Source organism: Penicillium atrosanguineum (genome assembly GCF_028827265.1).
Source record: "Penicillium atrosanguineum strain IBT 20685 chromosome Unknown utg000002l_segment0_segment0, whole genome shotgun sequence".
Lineage (NCBI taxonomy): Eukaryota > Fungi > Ascomycota > Eurotiomycetes > Eurotiales > Aspergillaceae > Penicillium > Penicillium atrosanguineum.
In genome coordinates, this window is record NW_026623134.1 from 2,837,288 (window position 1) to 2,858,967 (window position 21,680).

The 21,680-nt window shown below is 49.4% G+C and overlaps 8 protein-coding genes across 8 annotated transcripts; 4 read left to right on the forward strand and 4 right to left on the reverse strand.

The window, feature by feature from the left end:
- Positions 1-699: 699 nt before the first annotated feature.
- On the forward strand, positions 700-2,295 carry N7443_002863 (uncharacterized protein; the record flags this gene model as incomplete). The annotated part of the gene is made up of 1 exon (XM_056882919.1): positions 700-2,295. One exon carries the CDS (start codon positions 700-702, stop codon positions 2,293-2,295), a length of 1,596 nt encoding a protein of 531 aa, XP_056744760.1.
- Positions 2,296-3,423: 1,128 nt separating this feature from the next.
- Positions 3,424-3,645, reverse strand: N7443_002864 (uncharacterized protein; the record flags this gene model as incomplete). The annotated part of the gene is made up of 1 exon (XM_056882920.1): positions 3,424-3,645. One exon carries the CDS (start codon positions 3,643-3,645, stop codon positions 3,424-3,426), a length of 222 nt encoding a protein of 73 aa, XP_056744761.1.
- Positions 3,646-4,157: 512 nt separating this feature from the next.
- On the reverse strand, positions 4,158-5,141 carry N7443_002865 (uncharacterized protein; the record flags this gene model as incomplete). Its single annotated transcript, XM_056882921.1, has 1 exon — positions 4,158-5,141. One exon carries the CDS (start codon positions 5,139-5,141, stop codon positions 4,158-4,160), a length of 984 nt encoding a protein of 327 aa, XP_056744762.1.
- Positions 5,142-6,944: 1,803 nt separating this feature from the next.
- On the reverse strand, positions 6,945-8,834 carry mrh4 (ATP-dependent RNA helicase MRH4; the record flags this gene model as incomplete). The annotated part of the gene is made up of 1 exon (XM_056882922.1): positions 6,945-8,834. The coding sequence occupies one exon, from the start codon at positions 8,832-8,834 to the stop codon at positions 6,945-6,947; it is 1,890 nt and encodes a 629-aa protein (XP_056744763.1).
- Positions 8,835-9,502: 668 nt separating this feature from the next.
- On the forward strand, positions 9,503-13,774 carry bud4 (uncharacterized protein; the record flags this gene model as incomplete). The annotated part of the gene is made up of 5 exons (XM_056882923.1): positions 9,503-9,589; positions 9,648-9,992; positions 10,048-12,367; positions 12,423-13,114; positions 13,169-13,774. 5 exons carry the CDS (start codon positions 9,503-9,505, stop codon positions 13,772-13,774), a joined length of 4,050 nt encoding a protein of 1,349 aa, XP_056744764.1.
- A 1,401-nt stretch (positions 13,775-15,175) lies between these two features.
- N7443_002868 (ATP-dependent RNA helicase mrh4) lies at positions 15,176-16,138 on the forward strand (the record flags this gene model as incomplete). Its single annotated transcript, XM_056882924.1, has 3 exons — positions 15,176-15,308; positions 15,344-15,533; positions 15,598-16,138. The coding sequence occupies 3 exons, from the start codon at positions 15,176-15,178 to the stop codon at positions 16,136-16,138; spliced, it is 864 nt and encodes a 287-aa protein (XP_056744765.1).
- A 151-nt stretch (positions 16,139-16,289) lies between these two features.
- On the reverse strand, positions 16,290-18,212 carry N7443_002869 (uncharacterized protein; the record flags this gene model as incomplete). Its single annotated transcript, XM_056882925.1, has 1 exon — positions 16,290-18,212. The coding sequence occupies one exon, from the start codon at positions 18,210-18,212 to the stop codon at positions 16,290-16,292; it is 1,923 nt and encodes a 640-aa protein (XP_056744766.1).
- Positions 18,213-20,215: 2,003 nt separating this feature from the next.
- On the forward strand, positions 20,216-21,208 carry N7443_002870 (terpene synthase family protein; the record flags this gene model as incomplete). The annotated part of the gene is made up of 4 exons (XM_056882926.1): positions 20,216-20,468; positions 20,526-20,554; positions 20,614-20,864; positions 20,953-21,208. The coding sequence occupies 4 exons, from the start codon at positions 20,216-20,218 to the stop codon at positions 21,206-21,208; spliced, it is 789 nt and encodes a 262-aa protein (XP_056744767.1).
- Between the last annotated feature and the right edge of the window lie 472 nt (positions 21,209-21,680).

Here is a 21,680-nt window from a genome sequence, read left to right on the forward strand (position 1 = left end):
ATGGCTCGGCTTACGGCAGGCTTCGCAGGACTTTCGCTCCCGTCGACTGGAATCCATACTATACTGTGAATATTACTTAAATCATCCAGAAAGCAAGGCAGAAGCCGATATGCGAAAAGCGGTATTGATCATCGTGCGCTGGAATGGCGTCAACTGAAGTTCGAGCGGGGTTGTACAGCCGGCGGGAGCAGCCCTTTGGGCAAAAAACTATTCAAAGACAGCATCTTTTCAGTGATTGGGAACATGTGAACGCGTAATTTGGAATAGTAGAAGCTTTTTCAGGTTCCTTGATAAGTATGACCCCAAAGTAATGTGTTACGTGGGATAGTTCCACCAGAGGCACGTTCTAGGGAAAGATGCAGCATTCTACCGCTGCAGTGACAGAGGGAACATTTTGGATGATTTATGCCTTTTTTTTTCGCGCAAAATGAACCAGATTTCATCCTGAGTCCAACGGCATCTGGCTATTTCCTAAATCCTGGCTATTTCCTGAATCCCAGCTTCTTCAATGTCCGAAGCTGTCGTGTTTTGCGGATCAGTTTCCCCACTAGAGCCAAAAACGTCCGAGCAACTCCAATAACACCCGAGCAGACGCTGTGCACCTTTTTTCGAGGAATCCCGCTTATTTCTCTCCTTTTCTCAGGCCAAGACTTTGAAGTTGCTGCTGGGGGTTTTTTGTGCGAGTACACAAGCAGCGCAATGGCCAAATCTATAACTGCGTGCAAGTTGCGCCAGCATTGGGTAAATCGCCAAGAAATCGCCCTTCTCGACGTCCGCGAAGAAGGCCCATATTCCGAGTCCCATCCTCTATTCGCATTGAGTGTACCAGTATCGGAGATCGAGAAGAAACTGCCTCCGCTAGTTCCCCGATTGTCCACCCCCGTTGTTGTCTACGACGATGGCGAGGGCTATGTCGATCGGGCTGCAGCTCGGATATCAGCCCTAGGATATCGGCATATTGCCATCTTGGAAGGCGGGCTCTCTGGTTACGCTCTTGTTGGCGAGGTCTACCGCGATGTTAACGTTCCGTCCAAAGCATTCGGCGAGCTCGTCGAGTCTATCAGTCATACCCCATCCTTATCTGCGCAGAATGTCAAGGAGCTTCTGAAAAGTGAAAGCGATGTTGTTGTTTTGGATGCCCGTCGCTTCGTGGAGTATAATACAATGAGCATCCCTTGTGGACGCAGCTGTCCTGGAGGCGAATTGCTATATCGTGTTTTTGAGGCAGTACCCTCTCCGAAGACCACAGTCATCGTCAATTGTGCTGGCCGAACTCGGAGTATTGTTGGAACGCAATCTTTGATCAATGCTGGAATCCCAAATAAAGTGGTCGCACTCCGAAATGGGACTATCGGGTGGACATTGGAAGGGTTGGATCTGGAGACCGGAAAGACCGAGCAGATTCCACGGCCTTCAGTTCATGCATCGCAAAGGGCACGGGAGTACGCCATTTCATGGGCCAAGTACGTCGGCGTCTCTTTCATTGATGGAAATCAGCTTGTTCAATTCAACGCAAAGTCGGAAGATCGGACTCTATACCTGCTCGACGTGAGAGATCCAGAGGAGTATGCACTTGGTCACCCGACGGGCTTCTCCAATGCACCCGGTGGTCAACTGGTACAAGCAACCGATGAGTGGGTTGGTGTTCGAGGGGCCCGCATTATTTTGTACGACACGGATGGTGTGAGAGCGAGCATGACAGCCAGCTGGCTCTTACAACTCGGATGGGAGGTGTACGTCTTAAATGAGGGGACACAAGTGCCGAGTAGCCTTTTTGTGCTTGAACCTCCTTCATGTCATTTTTCAAAATCTTCTTCTATCTCAATCGACGCCCTCAAAGCTCTCACAGGAGCGACTGTGGTCGATCTCGCCCGCAGCACATCATACCGCAAAGGTCATATCCCTGGCGCATTGTTTGCTTCTGGGCCCGAACTAGCCCGGGATCTGCGGGCTGTAATTGGCGATGGCCCTGTCGTCCTCACTTCGCCGGATGGTGAGGTTGCTGCCGCGAATGTCGAGGTTGCTCAAAGTTCGGTCTCGCGAGATGTCTTCTATTTAGCAGGAGGGACGACGGCCTGGGTAGCCGCCGGCCATCTGCTTGAGACCGAATTGCGTTGGCTTTCTCAGCCAATAGACGTGTACAAAAGGCCGTACGAGGGGACAAGTAACGCTCGCAATGATATGCAAGGGTATCTTGATTGGGAATATGGGCTTGTTGCGCAACTGGCAAACGATGGGGTCGCTTGCTTCCACGTTGTGCGCGACCGGCGCGGGCAGTCTGGTAAGCTGCATTGATTGATCAATCATTATCAAGAGTAGCTTTTCACATTTTGACGTCTATAAAGAAAGAACATATTGCTGCTAGTTTCTGGAATAGTCAGAGTTATGAAAAAATAGTACTGCACAACTCCCTTGTACAGCCGCACCAGAACTATAATACAAATGATTTTAATCAAGCGTCTTTATTCAAGGCCCCCTAGAGATCTACTTAGAAAAAGAACGAAAAAAAGAACGAAAAATAGCTTTGAAGAGATGCCCAGAAAGATGTCGAGAACAAGCTGAAGAATTTAAGTGTGGAGGCCCCTTGAGATTGTCTTCTCCGAGGGATGTACGTGGTAAGCGAATAATTCATTCTTTATTTACGTACCTCCCAATCTGTTTGTTACTATAGGATCGCTTCGATCCTTTTGTTCAAAGGGTAGAATCTACAAATCTGAGAGATATTCCCAGGGGACTGGAGATAGCTCCTCTCGTGAGACCCTTTGAGCGATTGTAGCTTGGTCATATAGTATAGCAAGTTCTCGAGCGCTTTCAAAGCCTTGCTCAATTGGCAAGACCATGGATCTTCACCAAGCTTCTGTCTTACCTCATCTGCCGAGAAAAACGGGAACAGGCTTCCGTCGTTCGGCACAAGTTTCATTGAACGCATAGCAATCCTTCTGGACTCATTCATCGCGTGGAATAAGCTGCGCCACACAAATTGTGCTTTACCATAATCTCTCTTTTTGATAACCACAAACAGCAAAATCTGAAAATTTCCGGTTCTCTGATAGTAATCTGTCCCGGTCTCGGGAATGTTAGTGGGTAAGTGTCGAATATGAGGTGCTTTTCTGAGGAGCATGAACACCAATTGTAGCAGCAATTTTGCTATCTTCGAGATTTTGACTGAGCGACTTGGAGCTTTCGTTTGGGGTTGGATCAGTTAGGCGGAGCAGTGGCTTTGCCTTTGGATTATTATGGGAGCCGGGTTTGGATATGTCACCCTCAATCCAGGGTAATTAATCGTGGATATATTTGACACTGCCACTTGCAGGACATCTCTTATCCAGACAGCAACTGTCATGGCATAGGGCTGGACACGTATAGTTTTTCCATTGAGATCGGGTGTCTTTGAGATAATGCCCCAAGTTGATCACGACGCGACTATGGCGGGAGGGTGCGCAAGGAAAACACAGGAATGTCAACAAGGTCCCGCTCACCAGCCACATACCGGCAAACATACTCCGAGCTAGAAATTTCAGACACATCAAACTCCACATTTCTAAAATCATCCATCCGGTCGAGAATTTCTCGCGGTTTATTGATGTCGTTGAAATCGGGGTCAATGCCAGTGAGTTGGACCACCTTCTTGGCAAAGGGATCCATTAGGCTGTATGGCCCTCACGCAAGTGTTCGAGGAACATCCTTCTCCAGGCTTAGGTATATAATGAGAGAACGGTTCCGAAGGTAAGTATTATACGTGGAGTTGAAAGGCGAGGTAGAGGTACACCATGTCATCTATCGTATGCTCACTCAACTACTAGCTGCAGTCAGCTTCATCCGTTCCGTTCTCATTCTCTTTATGCCGATATCCGAAATCCGAGACCATCTCCGCTTGCTTCCTTCAAGATCCACACGTACCTCAATATTCGCTGCTAACTTTGATAATACGTATATTTGTCTATGTTCAGGTTGCTCGTCTTTTCATAATCTCATGATCTATTAATGATGGATGTCGAGACACGACACTTGGCCGAAGGAAGTGGCAGAACGCGATGAGGCATGCAAGACAAATCACGCATGAGGTTGAACCTGATTCTAGGGTTTTAGGTCACAAAATTCCTATGAGATTTCCGAACTCAGACAAGACACAGCCGAAATCTAGACTGGTTTGAAGATTACGAGTAACTTTTCGTCTCTGACTCACACCAGTCCCAGACTTTGTCCGCTACCCCGCTCTCGATAGCTTTCTGTATATCTGACCTTACGATATGTGTACCATCCCTTCCCCATGGCATCACATACGTGATACTCTTATCAGCACCAACCTCCTCGCTCCAGCCACTATACAACTCAGTGTAAGCACCGAAGATAGCTGGATAGAGCATAGACTCAGCCAATTTCATCATTAATCCGGTAGAGTGACGCTGAAGCTCCGTCTTCAAGTTTCCAGGATTGAAAGAAACACTTCTGACACCTTGAGAGCCATAAAGCTCTTGTGTTTTGACAGCCAAGAAGACATTGCCGACTTTCGTCTGTGCATAGTTGGTTTGTTGGTTATCGAGAACCTTGGGTGCACCAGATTCATCAAGCACCATGCCACCCCCGCTTGGAGACAAGACATGAATTCCTAGACTCGAGGCCCAGAGTACCCGCACTGAATCTGGGGATGCAGTTTTAGCGGTTTCAATCATGATGGGCATCAAGAGCTTAGTGAACAGGAATGGGCCCAGCATGTTCGTTCCAAATTGCAAGTCATGGCCCTGGGTTGTCTTCGTTCCTTGTGGAGGGAACATCACACCGGCGTTGTTGACGAGAACATCAAGTCGAGATTCCTGTGCCAAGAAATTCTCCACGCTCGCCTTTATAGTTGTGAGGTCGTTAAGATCTAATAACAGAAAGCGCAAACGGCCCGACGCCGATGGATGATCCTCCTTAATTTGACGCATGGCGTCTTCGGCTTTCTGTTCGCTGCGACCAGCGATGTAGACGGTCGCGCCCTTTTCATAAAGAATTGCAGACAGTTGTTTACCAACACCAGCATATCCACCAGTGACGATATGGACCCGATTTTTCTGATCGGGGAGGTTTTTCTCTGTCAAAGGTGGCGGAGGGATACAATAGGATTGCGTCCAAAATGCTTTGCCGATGAAGTTGGCCATCTTGCGGACTGGCAATATCTGAAAGTGATAGCAGGCTCTTCAATATGGTGCCGTGATGCCAAAGGGGAGAGATAATGATGAGAGATGGGATGGTTAATCAATTTATGCCATCGACCGACCGGTCTCGCCGAAACAGGCCGCAAATGACTACATCATCACAGACTTGAAATTACCGGATTCGGTCACAATCGGGCCCGTGCCCTTGAGTTTTATGTGGGAGAAGTCAATGTGAAGCTTAATTACAATGCGCAAGTGTCAGCTGCCTAAATATCTCCACGAGCTCCCCACCCAGGAGGCTTTACTTCCGTTAAACCCGAACCCCTGCATGATCCATATACGTCGATAGACCCACAGATGCACATTTCATATATTCAGGAAGTTGCTATTTTCTACCTTATTGGATGTGAGACTAAAGCAAGTGAAGGGCCGCGCTGTGGAGACGGCTGAAAGTGGAACCAAGTTACATCATAGGAGAGGTTCAACCGCCTCTTTTGAGGTCTTGCACAGTTTCATGCACTTAGTGTGCTCTTTTATCATTACCTCAAATTTACTGAATTCCTACAGAGAGAATTGATAAGTGGGGAATGGAAGGTGACTTATGACAAATAAGTAGATGAGCACACGGTAGTTAACGTACGTTGAAAGGGAAAAATAAAGGTGCTGTCATCATTCATGCCGGTACAAATGAGATCATTTTTGACTCTGAAGATTCTCAACGCCTAGCTGATGACAAGAGGCATACATAACCCCTAGATTAGCCATTTATGCTTTGATAGCCCTCTCCAACTCCATCATAAGCTGCAACTGACCTAGCACGACTCGCCCTCATGAAACAGTCCGGTACTGTAGATTTGTTGACTAATCATTCGGGGCTGCAGAGCCATTGGATTGTTTGATCGCTTTAGCGTCCGACGATATCAACATTCCTCATCAGTCATGTGGAACAAGTCGTACTCATTGTCAAGGTGTTGTTAGGAAGTGAAAGTAAGATTGATACATTCCTGAGCCTTGGCAGGAGACCACCAGTCATGCAATAGTTCCCTTCCTTTCCGTTCTACCAGTCGCAAGAATCGTTGAAAGCCCGCTACCCCACTAGCTCTCCCGCTGTAGATATTCCCCTCGTCCACGTCTCCCATAAAGGATTATCCTCCATTCGAAAACGGTATGTGTCAAAGCCTATAGACATCTTCTGCTGGGCGGCTGTGAATCCACTTCTTCGCATAGAGTTGGGTGAATGGTTTGTTGACCTAAAAATTTCAGGGGACTTATCGCGTTGTTATTGTTGCTGTTGGTTCCAGCGCTTTAGGCACCCGGTGTCTCACCAGCCGCTTGGGCAAGGTTCGCGAAATTTTTCTTGTGTTCCAGGAACCAATTGAAGTTAGCAATTAGGCAAAAAGACTCGATTTGAGAATGAAAAGATTCGACGAGAAGAAAGAAATTGAAGGTATGGTCCATGGATGGTTGCTGTGGAAAGGGCGGTCAAAGAAGCGAGGCCTGAAGTAGGAAGAAATATATCACATCTCAATGACCTCGGGAAAACATCAATGGAACCTCAGCGGATTCGAAAAATTCACCGAGTGAGCTTCAAAACCCCCCACGAATATGTTTCCTTGAAGTGAATATATCTGACACAAAAATATACACAGAGTAGAAATTCAGCTATCATATCTAATATCATACAATGACTTTCCAATGCGAGAATGCCGGGTATTCGTCTTTTTCCAATCGCAAAACACACCCCAAATTTCATGAACGCCACATATGGTACACGGTTTATGGTTTGTACAAGTAAATGCAATGTATCTAAATCAAGGCCTGGCCGCGGAACATGCCCTCACGGACCTCGCGAACGACATCCTTGCGATCCTTCTTACCGACCAGGACAACTCCACGGCCACGCTTGCCCATACGGCCGAGACGACCCAGGCGGTGAATGAAGTCGACCGTTGTGTGGGGAACGTGGTAAAGCACCACAGTCTTCACAGCCAGGGTATCAATGCCGCGGGAGGCAATGTCAGTGGTGACAAGAACCTTAGTGTTGGGCAGGCGGCGCGTAACCTCCGACTTCGAATTGGGAAGGTCGAAGGGAATGGACTTGTCGGCGCGGTGCTGTTTTTGGGCTAGCACGATCTCGTCCGAGGTAGGAGGAAGGTCAACTTCAGTGAATTCTGCAAGAATTTCCTCTTGCTTGCGGGAGCTGGAATCACGAGACAAGGCGACGGCGTCGATGCCCTTGGAGCTCAGGAATTGCGCAACTTCGTCTGCCTCTTCACGCTCGTTGACGAAAACAATGATTTTCTTGACCTTCGGGCCCATGTACTTCGCCAAAGGACCGAAGTCTTCGCCGTCACTGGATTCACCCGCCTTGCCAATCGACCATACCACATCGGCACACGCGAGACTCCGGTTGCCCCGGTAAGGCTCCTTATCAATGTCCACCACGCCGAGCTGTACACGACGGGGGATGGCGTGCAAATTCGGAGTTGTCAGACGCTTCACGTCAGGGTATTTCTTGCGAAGCTGGTTATCGAGACTGCGGGGGATAGTAGCGGAGCAGAATATGAGTTTTTTGAGCGAAGGCGCCACCTTGTCGACAACCTCCATCGTAGTAGGTAGGAATGACCGATCCATCAAAGAATCGGCTTCATCGAGCACGAGGTGACTGACGCGGCTGAGAATGTAGGGATTCGTTTTGGCGATAGAGGAGAGAAGGTGGGGGGTGGAGACAAGGATGTCGATACCATCGGGGTGGAATAGCGTGTTCTTGATTCGGCGGGGTGTTAGGGTCGATGCAATCATTCCGGAACGATATTTGACACCGTGGGCAAGGGCCTTAACCTTGGCTCCAACCTGGGACACCAATTCTGAGGTAGGCACAAGAATTATGGCCCTGGGGCGACCGGCATCAGTCATGGGCGGTTCTTCGGGCTCCAGTTCGAACGTGCGGTTTTTCAATTTCTCCTCCCGCTCCTTCGCTTTCTGTGCATCAATGATTTCCTGTTCCTCCTTTTCGACCCTCTCGGCGCGCTTGATAGCATCTACAACCGGTAAAAGATAGGCTAGAGTCTTTCCCGACCCAGTTTCCGCTGCGAGCAGATACTGTTCATATTGGGGGGCATCCTCGCTGGCCGGCTTAATGATATCCTTTTTGCCATCATTTTCCTTGAGCAATCGGGGAATCGCGAGTCGTTGAATTGGAGTTGGCGTGACTTCGGCCAGGCCAGGGAGAGCTTGGGAAAAGATCGACTGTCGAACTGCTGGCAAGAGAGGGAAATGATCGAAGCTCGTGACGTTGGCTAGTCTCGCCTTGGTGGCAGTTCGACGAGCGTAAGGAACTGGCGACAAAGTTGTCTGCATCTTCAATGCTTTGTACAACGGACTTTCCTTCTTTTCGTCTTTGCCTTCTTCTCCAGATCGCTTGAGAGCTGCCTGGGACCTGGAACGTGGAGTGTCTCGAATCCGTGCCTCTTTCTGGTTCATACCAGCAAAAGGCCCATCTCTAGATCGACCGGAGCGGGGCTTATTCAAGGTAGGCTTCGAGACGTTTGGAGATAGGGTCAAGCGAGAGGCCTTGCGGCGCATCGTAGCCATGGATCGCGTAGCCTGCCATGTCGAGAGAAGCGCTGGCACCGGGGCAATGGTGGCCCTTGTCTGGCATAAGAAGCATATCGAAGTGCGCACGGGCAGAGGCATCCTGCCTGTGATCAGATCGAGAAAGACGGGATGTTGGTACAGTGAAACTGCGTTTGCGTCAGTGAACTGGAACCCGAGAAAACCAGATTATGAGAAAGTTCTCGCGCTATTCCCCACCAGGACTAGTGCCGATCTATATATCCTGACGTCTCAGGCACCGACATCATGTGACCGTAATCTGAGATGAGTCAGCCGCCCGACCCGCACCTGAAACAGTTGAACAGACGCGTTGCTATGGAGACTCCCGCGACTCTGTCAACATCAGTAACTTGCTTTGGGGTAACAATCCACTCTCGGATCCATGGAATAGATATCGAGATCTACCCTCTATCCTCTATCTCACTCATCCCTTCGTTATCCCTTCCATCTTACTATCAGACTTTTTGTTTGTTCTGCCTTTCGCTTTGTTGTGGCTATTGCTTTCACATTCCTGAGACGATCGACACGACTTTCCGGAGTGTTGTGTACCAGGTCTCGTTGTTTTCCACGCGACGCCTGGGATCTGTTAACAAAGGTATGCTGCAAGTTGGCCTTGTTCGAGACTTGTCTTCTGCGCTTGGCCTCTGACTCGACGTAATCCTCGATCGCGATGAGCAATTACTGACATATCATCAGACATACCGTTGTTTTGTCATCACGTTCATCGTCTCGAGTAGCACAATTACACAATGGGTGGCCTTGGTCAGCGTCCACTTTCTGAAGTGAGTCCCATGGCGCAGAGACGCAATTCTCCTATCTGGAACCAAACAACCAAGGTACTGTCACACCGGCGCTGCAAACGAATGAGACAACTTGCTGACCTTCTCGTGTTAGATGCCGGTTGGCGAAGCCACTGCGTACGATATCTCTCCTCTAAACAACACATCTGCCCAGCGTCTCTTCTGGAAGGGTCGCGAATCCCCAACTTCTTTTGCCAAAGGCGCCGAAAACCGTATGCCATATGACCCGGAATCCTCCTACTTCCCTGCGCGTCGCCCATCCCTAGAGGATCTTAAGCGCGCGTCGCGCGTGAAGAATAATGCCAGCATGTTTCGCGATACTGAATATGACCCAGCACACGTCAATGTACCGCAGAGACCACTGGCCGCAGATCGGTCACCAAACCGCGACAGCCAAATGAATCTCGCCAAATCGAAATTCGTCGACGAGGAGGATGCTGCATGCATTCCGAGACCAATTTCTCCAAGCAAAGATCAGCCCACCCCCCGGGAAGTCGTCATTGTCTAAGGGCAGCCGATATGGCAAGGGCTTTGACCCTTCACATGACATCTGGTCCGAGTATGATAACGCTGCTTACGGGAAGAGTGTCAAATTTGACGCTGCACCCCCCCAAGTCAATGAATATGAGATGCGCACCCCTGACCTCTCCTCTCTTGCTTCTGGGTCCCGCGAAACTAGCTATGACTCGGAAGAGGATGCGGATGTCAGCTTCGAGCATGAATCGTCCGTTGAGCGGGACGACAGCTTTGATGCCTCACTTGAGGACATTGAAAAGACCCCAGTGGTTCTCCCCGAGGATTGGCGTTTTATGAGTCCTGAAAGTGGAAACGAGGAAGAAGACTCATTCGTTGAACACACTGACAATGACACCTCTGACGAACGTCCTGTGTCACGCGGAGGGGACTCAAGCAGTCACTCCCGAGTAGAATCTCTTGATTCCAATGGCGAACGCCGTCCACTACCACCTCTGCCATCGGTTGCGCGCATGTCATTGTCTGGGTCTCGACCAACTTCGCCAGGGAAGTTGGCCGCCGCCATCGAACTCGGCAGTAGTAGTCAGCGTGACTTGCCAGCAGCTCCCCGCCCTGCATCGTGCAGCAAGTCTGACATAAACGGCGGGATGTCCTTAGAGGAGAGATTGAGGCTTATGATGCTCCATGAGCAGCAAGGAGTTCGAAATAATGATGAAAAGGAGACGAATGAGTCATCGAAGACATCAGCCACGTCTGAACTTGAGGAATCGGCCCATGAAAACGATACCCCATCGGCAGAACCATCAAAGAACGACGTCTTCTCTCCTCCACGAATCTCTCGGGACTCAATCCTACGGGATATTCGCAAGAGCGAGATTTTCGAGGACGAGGTTTCCGATGATGATTCCCAAATTTCCTCCAGCCCCAATCCTTATGATCATTATGACCCGGATGTCCCCATTCCGTCTCTGGAAGATGACGATGACGACTCTTCAAGTGTGATCATTAAAGAGGAGGCCCATGATGACGACCTTTATGCCATCCCTGATTACTATCAAAATCATTCTGACAATAGCCTGTCTTCAAGAGACCAGCGAGCCAAGTATGATGAGGATAGCAACTATTCACTGCGTGACGCCGCGGAGACTACTGAGAAAGATAACTCTGGTCAGACCACCCCCATTGCCGAGCAGCACAACGAAGGTGTCTCCGAACGACAGATTGAGGAGTCAAAAGAGACGACTCAGTCTGACGAAGGTTACAAATTTGACATGGCTTCTATTCGCCAATCTCTTGCTCGTCCTGTCACTCCCGAAATAAAACAAGAGCACGAAGATGAGCTCTCCGAGCCTTCTACGCCAGAGTCCGTCATTCGACATCCCATCGGGGACGGCGATTGTGAAGACGACGAAGATGAAGCAGCCTTCGAAAGTTCCTCCGATGAATCTGTCCCCGAACCGGTCGCCACTATCAAAGCCCCAGGCGCTGGTCTCAAGACTCGACCCTCCCTAACCCCGGCTGATTTGGAGTCCATGGCTGCAACTCGTCGCAAGATCAGTGGCCAGCATGTGCCTCCAGTGCCGTCGCTTCCCCCGCAGATTTCTACCGACACTGAGCGCGAGGACCAAATCACCGATCTGCCACCGCAGCTGACCCTTCCAACCAACCCATCTCAACGCCAGTCAAGCCTGATGCAACTCGATATTCCCTTCAGCATTCAGGAGGAAAGTCTTGGCTCTGGTCTCAACAAGGAGTTTGACCGCGTCATTGAATCCCAAAAGGTTGCGTTCCAACTTGCTCTTTCCCAGTTTGATTGTCTTCCAGTTCCAGCTTCCCAGGCGGATCGCCCGCTGGCCTCTAGAACCCAAGGACTTCCCAGCTTTGCCGACTTTGTCAGACCTGCTAACCAACTTTACAATCAACAGAGAGGGTACCTCATGCGGCAGAATACCAAGGTTGTCATCGCCAACAACCGTAACGACAACGACGAAGAACCCACGACAGCGAGCGAACAGTCCATGCAGGACCTGCGCGGCACCCGGTCCGCGGGCTCTTCCCCTCGCAAGCCGAGCCAGCAGACCTGGACTACAGAGCCATGGAATGGTTCCACGCGACGTCCAAGTATCAAGATGGCTGGTGCTGTCCCAAGGAAGAAGCCTGTTCCTGGCGTAGGTTCTGTCCCCCCTCTCCCTGGTCAGCCAAGCAATGTCCAAGAGGCCCAGGCAACCATCGAGGAAAACGAGGCACTCGCGCAGGACAGCTTCGAGGAGGGAGAAGAGCGCGGCCGTCTCTTCGTCAAGGTTGTGGGAATCAAGTACTTGGATCTTCCCCTTCCACGTGGTAAGTGACAAAACAAGCTGATCGTCAATATGGTTTCGATGCTAACGTCTTATAGGCGAGCGCTCCCACTTTGCACTTACCCTGGACAATGGTCTTCACTGTGTGACTACCTCTTGGCTTGAGCTGGGCAAGTCAGCTCCGATAGGTCAAGAATTCGAGCTCATTGTCCAAAACGATCTTGAGTTCCAGTTGACTCTGCAGATGAAGGTCGATGAAAGCAAGCTTTATCCCCAAGAGAACACTGCCTCTCCTGCTCGCCAGAAGACATCGGCTTTAAGCCGTGTTTTTGCCTCTCCGCGCAGACGCAAGGAGCTTGATCTGAAGCAGCAAATGCAAACGCAACAATCAAAGGATGTTAACGCACCTGTTTATGACCGCCTGCGAAACCTTGTTGCTCGGGATGGAAGCTTTGCTCGTGCCTATGTCGCTCTCAGTGACCACGAGAAGCAAGCTTTTGGTCGTCCTTACATTGTCGATGTTGCGTGCTTCAACGAATGGGCCGTCGACGAGCAACCCAGTAGTGTTAAGAGCAAGAAGAGTGCGACAAGCATGACCGCTCAGCGTCGCCCGCCGTACAAGATTGGCAAGTTGGAACTACAGTTGCTATTTGTTCCCAAGCCCAAAGGCTGCAAAGAAGATGACATGCCCAAAAGCATGAATGCCTGTATTCGCGAGATGCGGGATGCCGAGAGTGTTGCTGCTCGCAGCTGGGAAGGATTCCTCTCCCAGCAAGGTGGAGATTGCCCAGTAAGTTTGACCCGTTCGCTCTCTTGGGTTATCGTAATCTGACAAATGTAATAGTTCTGGCGTCGTCGCTTTTTCAAGCTCCAGGGCTCCAAGCTAACTGCTTATCATGAGACAACACGCCAACCCCGTGCAACCATAAACCTGGCCAAGGCCTCCAAGCTCATCGACGACCGGCCGTCTCTTACTCAGAAGGAGACCAGCACTAAGAATGGTGGTCGCCGAAAGTCGGCTTTCGCCGAAGAAGAGGACGGCTATATGTTCGTCGAGGAAGGGTTCCGTATTCGCTTCGGTAACGGCGAAGTGATTGACTTCTATGCCGACAGCGCAACAGACAAGGACGGCTGGCTGAGAGTCATGTCAGAGGCCGTCGGAAAGGGTTCTTCGTCTGGAAATGGTGCGCTCAGGCCCTGGGCTGATCTTGTGCTCAAGCGTGAGCGAAGCATGAAGGCTCGCCGTTCCACAACCGACCGTCTTCCAGTTGGTCCCCCTTCGCCCACTGGAAAACGGCAGAGCAATATGACAGGGGCACCTCCCGCCTCAGCAGGATCTGCGACGCAGGTGCCCTCGTCTCCCCGGCCCCGACACAAGCACACCCAATCTCAACCCGAGGTGGGCGGTATTGACGCTCGCCGGCAGAAGACGCGCTCTCTCATGTTCTAAGCGCCTGAATGTCCCCCATTGAACAAAAGCCAACACTTCACTTCTCCTGTCCATGATGTCAAGTTGTCACAATAACCTTTTCTATTCCCTCTCGTGGATATCAGTCCATACTTCTTTCTCCTCCTGTCCTGGAGAACCATTCCATTTGCCTTCTTTTTTGGTTTTTTTTCCTGGTGTTGGTGTACGATGCAGCTGCTTTCATTGTGTTTGGTGCGATTGTTTTTTAACAAGGCTTCATGTGCACGGCGAGGGCACTACGACAATGCCATGACCTTAGACTGCAGGACACCTCCTGATGTTTTCCTTCGAGATCCTGCTTCACTATAATGAGACATACGCCTGCTAGTCTTTCTTTTTTCATGAGTCGATAGTTTTATTGTCCAATCTCATTCCATTAGCCTTTACTTTCTTGCTCGAGTTGAAGCGATGGGCTCTAATCTAATTGATGAAGATTCTTTCAGCTAGAAGGATTCAATGCTCGCTCTCTTTCATCCTTTTGTTTTATGTAGGCAGTCGCAGAAGAACGAACTCAATTGAACTAACACCATATGTGTTTTGGCCAAGGAACACAAGGACACAAGCCGCAGGAAGATGTGAGTGACGATCATATTCATCCGCTTCATAGAAGGTGCAACACGAGAAGAACCAAAACGTCAAGCATAGGATCATCGAACAAGCGAGCCTACGTAGAACACCATTAGCTTTTTAGTGGGTCGGCTCCAGTTCTCAGTGATAGCACCTTTAACTTGGAGCCCTCTTGACTACCGTAGAGACCGGCGCTAGGGCCCGCATCCGTTAGCCGGTATTTTAAAACGACATCATATGGTTAAGGAGAGAGATGGAATTTGTAGAGCAGGTTCAGGTAAATACATGCCTTTTTTTGATGCAAGTTTGCCTTTACACCAATAAATTTGCCTCCCCTTATTTCTTCTTATTGCTGATGTGTCAGGGAAAATGTTTTACAGCTTCATCTCTTTTCTGCATCAAGTTTGTTTTCTTGGGTGAACTATTAGTGACTTTGGGAGCTATGGTATCACCTCGCTCTTTCCATCTATCATGGATCTAAAGTAAGAGAGATTGTAGGAATTTGCACCTCGGGTGCGATCGCCTATCTGGATATGGATGAGAAATCAAAGTATCGTCAATTAGGCACGCACTTTCTTGTGTTCAGCAAGACTATCACATGTTACGCTCATCATCTGATGCTATTTGTGCAGCTTAGAGTGCATTTATCAGCATTTTGCTATGTACGACGAATATTGCGTGCTGTCCTGACAAATGCGACGACGACCCCGCAAGTAAACTCGATTATAAAAGTTGATAGATCCTAAGGAAATAATTACTTCTGATACCATTTCCAACAACAGCCATCAATATTGGGCGTTCATCAAACAGCAAAACATGGCATCTGCCGCAGTTCAACCTCTCAGTAGCCATGGATCCATTTTGGCTCAGAAACCGACTGCTGTTACCATCTCCGAGAAACCCCGTCATGTTGACACAAGTTTGAACTTCTACAAAGAGAATGACGATGGTTCCCCCCTTCTCCTACCATCATTAGCAGACCAGAAACCTTCAACAAGCCCAGCATCTCTCTCCCTGTCATTATTCAAGACGTCAGCGGACACGAGCTGGATTATTCTCTTGACGGAAACGGCTTCCAGTTTTACTACCATAAGAGCGCTGAGAAGGACTTTCTGGATGATGAAAAGATTAAACAAGAGTATTATCCAGAGACAGAGCAGTTGCTCAAAGATGCGTACGTCTCCTTGCGATAGTCTCACAGCAAAGCATCGCATATCGGACCCAACTAAACTATACAGAACTGGCGCCTCTCGTGTCCTCATCTTCGACCACACCATCCGCCGTGTCTCTCAAGATCCAGCCAGAGACGGATCAAAACAGCTCCGCGGCCCCGTGCAACGCGTCCACATCGATCAATCATACACAGCCTCAAAGAGCCGAGTCTCCCACCACCTGCCTGACGAAGCAGAAGAGCTCCTAAAGGGTCGATATCAGATCATCAACGTCTGGCGCCCTATTCGCACCATCCTGAAAGACCCCTTGGCTGTGGCAGATGCCCATACCGTGCCAGATAGCGATCTCGTCCCGGTGGGACTCATTTATCCTGATCGGGAAGGTGAAACCTATGCCGTGAAGCCGGATCCGAATATCAAGTGGTATTATCGCTATGGGCAGACTCCGGACTTGGTAACTTTGATTAAGTGCTTTGATTCTAAGACGGACGGGAGGGCCAGACGCGTGCCTCATTCGGCGTTTGTGAATCCTGAGACTGAGAATGAAGATGGAAGGGAGAGTATTGAGGTGCGGGCTTTGATTTTCCATCCTGAGGATCGGGAGTAAAGTTTGAAGTTGAGGTTGGAGTTAGTTTGGTGAAGTGGAACTACTAGTTTGCAGATTAACCAGTTAAATTTACTCAGGAATGCACAATGAATTCAGAACCTCGTAACTATTTAGGACATTTATAATCATATCTAAAGCCGTTGTAAATAATCTATTTTCCGGCGATCTCCTTCACAGCCGCGACGATGTCATCGGGGCCGAGACCCTGGGCGTTGACCTGCTCATAAAGACCACCGCAGCCCTCCTTCACAGCACCCATAGACTTGAACTTGGGAGTGAGCTTGCGCTCCAACAAGTGCGTACCGAGACGAGAGCCAAGGCCGGTCTTCTGGGCAATGGACTCCACAACGAGAACGAATGGTGTGGAGCCGTATGTGCGGATAGCATCTTCATCGACAATGTTGAGAGTAGGCTTGTTGATCAGACCGATGTCGAGACCATCCTTGCGCAGGCGCTCAACGGCGTCGAGCGAGCGGTACACCATGTCACCATAGGTCACGATGTATCCGGCAGAGCCCTTGCGGACGATCTCCTCCTTGCCGGGAACGAACTTGTAGCCCTCGCCAAAGAGCTTCTGATCAGTACCCTCCTTCAGGATATAGGGAACCTTGGAGCGAGTGGAGAAGATGAAACGCAAGCCTGAGTCCCAGAAGACCTTGTTGACGACGGCCTTCATCTGCTCGCCGTCGGCGGGGAAGTAAAGAGTGGTGCTCTCGGCATCCATGAGGCCGTTGTCGGCGAAGAAGTGGTTAAGGCCGAAGTGGCAGGTGTTGTCGGCCATCTCATCCACACCGCTGTGTGAAAAGTGGGATAGAACGGTGCAGTTGTTCAGGCGGGCCATAGTGATCTCGGAGATACACATTTCCAGGAATGCGGAGAAAGTAGAGAAGACACCCTGGCGCTCGCCGTTGCTGCCGAAACCGAAGCCGGCGGCGGCGGAGAAGTTGCCTCGTTCCATGACACCGGAGGGTATGAAGACTTCAGGATGCTGAGATTGAATGGCCTTCAGACCGGTTGAGCCGGCAAGATCGGAGTCAATCACCATCACACGACGGGCAGCCTCTTCCTTGCTCAAGCCGTCGAGAACAGAGTTGACTGCCTCGCCAAAAATGGAGCGGTTGGCAGCCTTGTCTGTTGAGCATCCCTGGTACTTGTGAGGATTGGAGCGGGCCTTGATATTGTCGTAGAAAGCAAGGCTCTCCTTGCTGTATCCCCGCTTGGTGAGGTACTTGCGAGCGACATCGACAGTAATAACATCGTGGGCGTGCGTTTCACCCTCAATGCCCTCGATACCTGCAGCCATAACCCGGTTCACAATGACGGCCGCAGGGCCCTTGTGATTGATGACCTCGGCGACAGCTCCATACAAAGAATCGATGTTCTCACCCTCGGCACGAACAACGTGAAGGCCGTGACCCTCCAGGGTACGAGCGATGTCATAGCCCTTCAAGTATTGCGAGGGGTGACCTGCAATTGTGACGTCGTTGTTGTCGATGAACAACTTGACATTGAGGTTTCGGGCCACAGCGATACGCGCAGCCTCGGCATCATTTCCTTCTTGTTGGGAGCCATCGGAGCCCAGCATGATGACATTCTTATCCTTGTTAGCCATCGAAATACCATTGACCATTCCCCACATATGACCAAGGCGTCCAGAGCTAAACTTGACCCCAGGGGTGAGACCAAGTTCGGGGTGACCGGGGAGCTTTGAGTTGGCATCGCGATAGTTCAAAAGGTGTTCGGGATCAATCTTGCCGTCCAATGCGGCTAGGAGGTACTGTGTGGCAACACGGTGGCCTGCCTCATCGAACAATGCATCCACGAAGTTGTCAGGGTTGGCGTTGATCATCGCGAGCAGAACACAGACTTCGGGGGCTGTGTCGAATGGGCCACCGGTGTGGCCGGACACGCCGCGAGCAGCACCTGTCGCAGTGAAGGCAATGATGGCATCACGGAAGACGTTAATGTTGTGCAATAGATCCTTCTTCTGATCGGCAGTGAGGGTTGTATTCTTTGGGTCAAGCTTGAGTTGCTTGAACTGCTTGAGATCCACTGGGAATTGACCACCTGCCATTTTGCCGGGAGTTTTTTTATATACCGAATATATGAGAATGGGAAGATATATGACAGAGCAGTGTTAAGTAGAGAAGAAAAGATCATGTCAGATCCTAAAAAAAAAACCGGTAACCCTTTGCTCGTGCAAGAGGGGTGTTGACGTCATAAGATAGTGGTGGGGTTTGACCGATTCGAAGCTTCGAAGCTTCCAAGTGGCAAGTTCCTCGTATGTTACTTGGATATTCCTTGTACCTTCCCTGTTCTCTGTCCCCTATCCACTTCTAAATGTAACCGGATGGGATCGTTGCTACACCTGGGCACTCCGGGCGGCGCGATCTTGTATATGTGACCAGTTACTTACATACTACCCATGACTATGTTTCGGCCCTCTCTGATCCGAAACAATCTGGCCCCACCATTCCCCCAGTCAGTGCAATGTTTGACATGCGATGCAATCGTGATAGGAATAATCATGCTGGATTTAGTCCAAATGCGTCCCAATTGAGCCCACGCATGGATTTAGCTTCGATCGCCTTGGTCTCCTGTTGACATTGCCGAGTGGGGCTGATTAAAGTGCTAAGTTGTTCAAGTGGGTCCCTCAGAAAATCTCTGCTTCATAGTTCTATTACCGCCGGCTACCTTCACCAAGCCCTGCCGGGCTAGCTCAATCGGTAGAGCGTGAGACTCTTAATCTCAAGGTTGCGGGTTCGACCCCCGCGTTCGGCTATTCCTACAGAACAACCTGAGATATTCTTTTTGTCCCCTCCAAAAATTGGAACTGAAAAATTTTCCCCCGTTCCTCGGTCTCTTTTCATTTTTTTTTTTTTTTTTATCTTTTTAATTTTTAATTTCTATTTCTTTGCCCCGGGACCGATGAGGTGGCTGCACCACTTGTATCACGTACGTCTAGCTATGCACCTGTTAGAACACTCTTGTAATTGCAAGTATTGGAACCCAACGGACAGAAATGACAAGTCTCAAACTTATCTAACAATAGTATCATTGCCCTCCATTACTCGTCTTCTTTTTATTCCCTTCCCGTTCTACCAAGTCAATAAATTGATTTGATAGGATCCGCCGTCTGTCGGCTTCTTCCGACTCGCAAAACTCGAGACAAGCGTCACTCATCTGGATATATCGTTCTCGAAACGCAAGCCATAGTCTCTTTTCCTGGTCGAGGATAGTATGGACCATTCCCCCAAAAACAGTGACAGCTTGTTCCACTCGTTACGAGTCCATGGCCCTGTTCCTATACAAAACAAAGTCCAAGACTCATACCGAATGGTCTCCAAGGGCATTATATTGTATGCCAGATGACCAGGCTTTTTTCCCATTTGGAGGCGCAAGGACAAAATCGATGTCGTTGCCACAAGTTTCGCCAACCCAATGCATTATTGCTAGTGTTTCGGCCATGATCCTCGCGTACTGCTAGATAACGTTTGATGAGATACCGAGTGATTCCATTTGATCGATATGGAGTGGGTAATTGCGTAGAGAGAACGGTGTAAATTAAAATGCTGTGGGAAGCTTTTGTATCCGTCTTTGGCTTATATATGGTCTTATCAAGCAGTCTTTGTTAGGCCCGCTGCCTGTGATTCGTCCTAGATCTTTGGCGGGCAGTAGTTGCTAATCAGTAGTTGTCTTATGGTATTGGAGAAAGGTGCTATGCGTTGAGAATGAATCATATTGCACGGTGTGTACCCCGTCGGAAATCATTACCATGCTTTTTCCGTTGCTTGTTTAAAGTTGTAGCAAGCTGGGACTTGGATTTGAAGTCGATGTGGTGTGGCTTTCCATGAATCTGTGACTTTCTGCAAGCATTGAAGTATTCGATTGTACATTTCGAAGTCATTTTTCAAAGAAAATGCAGTTCCTGGCTCGGGATGTGTCCAGTCGATGAATCGGCCTACTTTCTTCTCGAGGGCATCAAACGGCGATCTACTCAGTCGTCTGGTACCTGGACTGGACTGTTTGATTCGTTTTCGGGTCGCGCAAGATACTCCGTAGCCCTCTTCCATAGGAATGAATCTAGAGCAGGTAGCTCCATGTCCTCTTGCCCTGCGATATCTCCATGACGGGTTCGAGACAGTAGATGCAGCTGCGAAAGTGGCCAGAAAAGAATGGGAGGACAATATGGGTGAAGAAATCCCATCTACCTTCAGGGGGAGTGAAAGTTCCTTGACAGGACCTTGGGAGTCGCTGGTTCTATCAGAGTGTTCCCCCGAGCTACTATTTCTGGCTGGCTGGATGACCCAGACATTTTTCTTGGTTGACGGTACATCTTTCACTTCCTGGCCCTGTCATTAAGCCCCAACTAACTCAATACTATTAGATAAGGCTGATCGTAGGTCTCGGAAGGAGGTAAGAATTCCACCTAGGCACTTTTCTCCAATCACATCTAATTTTCTATTCTAATCTAGGCTCATGAACAGCTTAACATGCCGCTCGATCACGTCTTCAGGATCGTAAAACTGAAACCGGAACCGGCTACCTCCATGGAACGACTTTTCCTCCCTCGACTCAGACAGATGCTCGACTACGATTACGAAGGAGCTTCTTTACTATTTGAAGGTTGGCGGGACTGGCTTCAGCAGGCAGACACTCGCGACGAAAATACACTGGAATCACTCGAAGCATACCTAAAGTTCCGAGAGATGAACGTCGCTTTCCTGTGAGTATTTGTTTGCCTTGGGTTATACCTGGCCAAGGCTATGCCTTGACTTAACATTTTTGAATCATCACTGACCCTGTTTTATCAGCCCCTACTCCCACCTAACTATCTTTGTCCTAAGATTGAATATTACCCGAGAGGAAAGGCAAGCGATCGACCATTTCCGCAACCTTGCGGCACGAAACTTTTCGTTGATCAATGACTATTGGAGTTGGGCCAAGGAGATTCGAGAGTCATACGAGGGTGTTCAAAGAATGATGAATGCAGTCACCATGAGAATGCGGCAAGTGTCCGAGATGGAAAGCCTTCAAATTGTGAAGGACTTGGCTATTGAGTGCGAGTAGAACATTCTCAGGGCGTACCATGATTTATTCGCCCAACCAGGTATTTCCCAAGATTTCCGGAAATATCTAGCCGCCCATCTTTGGTTGTGCGCGGGAGACAGCTACTGGAGCTCGATATGCCTTCGTTATCACTCATGATATCATGACATTTGCCTTATTGCCAGATAAATGTGATCTATTTTAGTTATTAGGGCCTGTAGTATCAAAAGTTGCAAGGCATTTCCATAGCTGCGATTCATCCTCGTGCTAGCCGGAACTAAAAAATCGCGACTTATAGTCACATATCATTAGTATTTGCACCCTGGTAGGATAGACCCACATATATTCTGCCGACAGAACTTCTATTACACTTTCTAAAGCGTCGTTTTGTCACGTTTGTGGTCGCCAGGTGCGTCTATCCAACCGCCACGGTTTGGCATCTTTCCCACCTCCACTGAAAGCACGCCTTCCTACAGTGCTTAAACTGCCATAT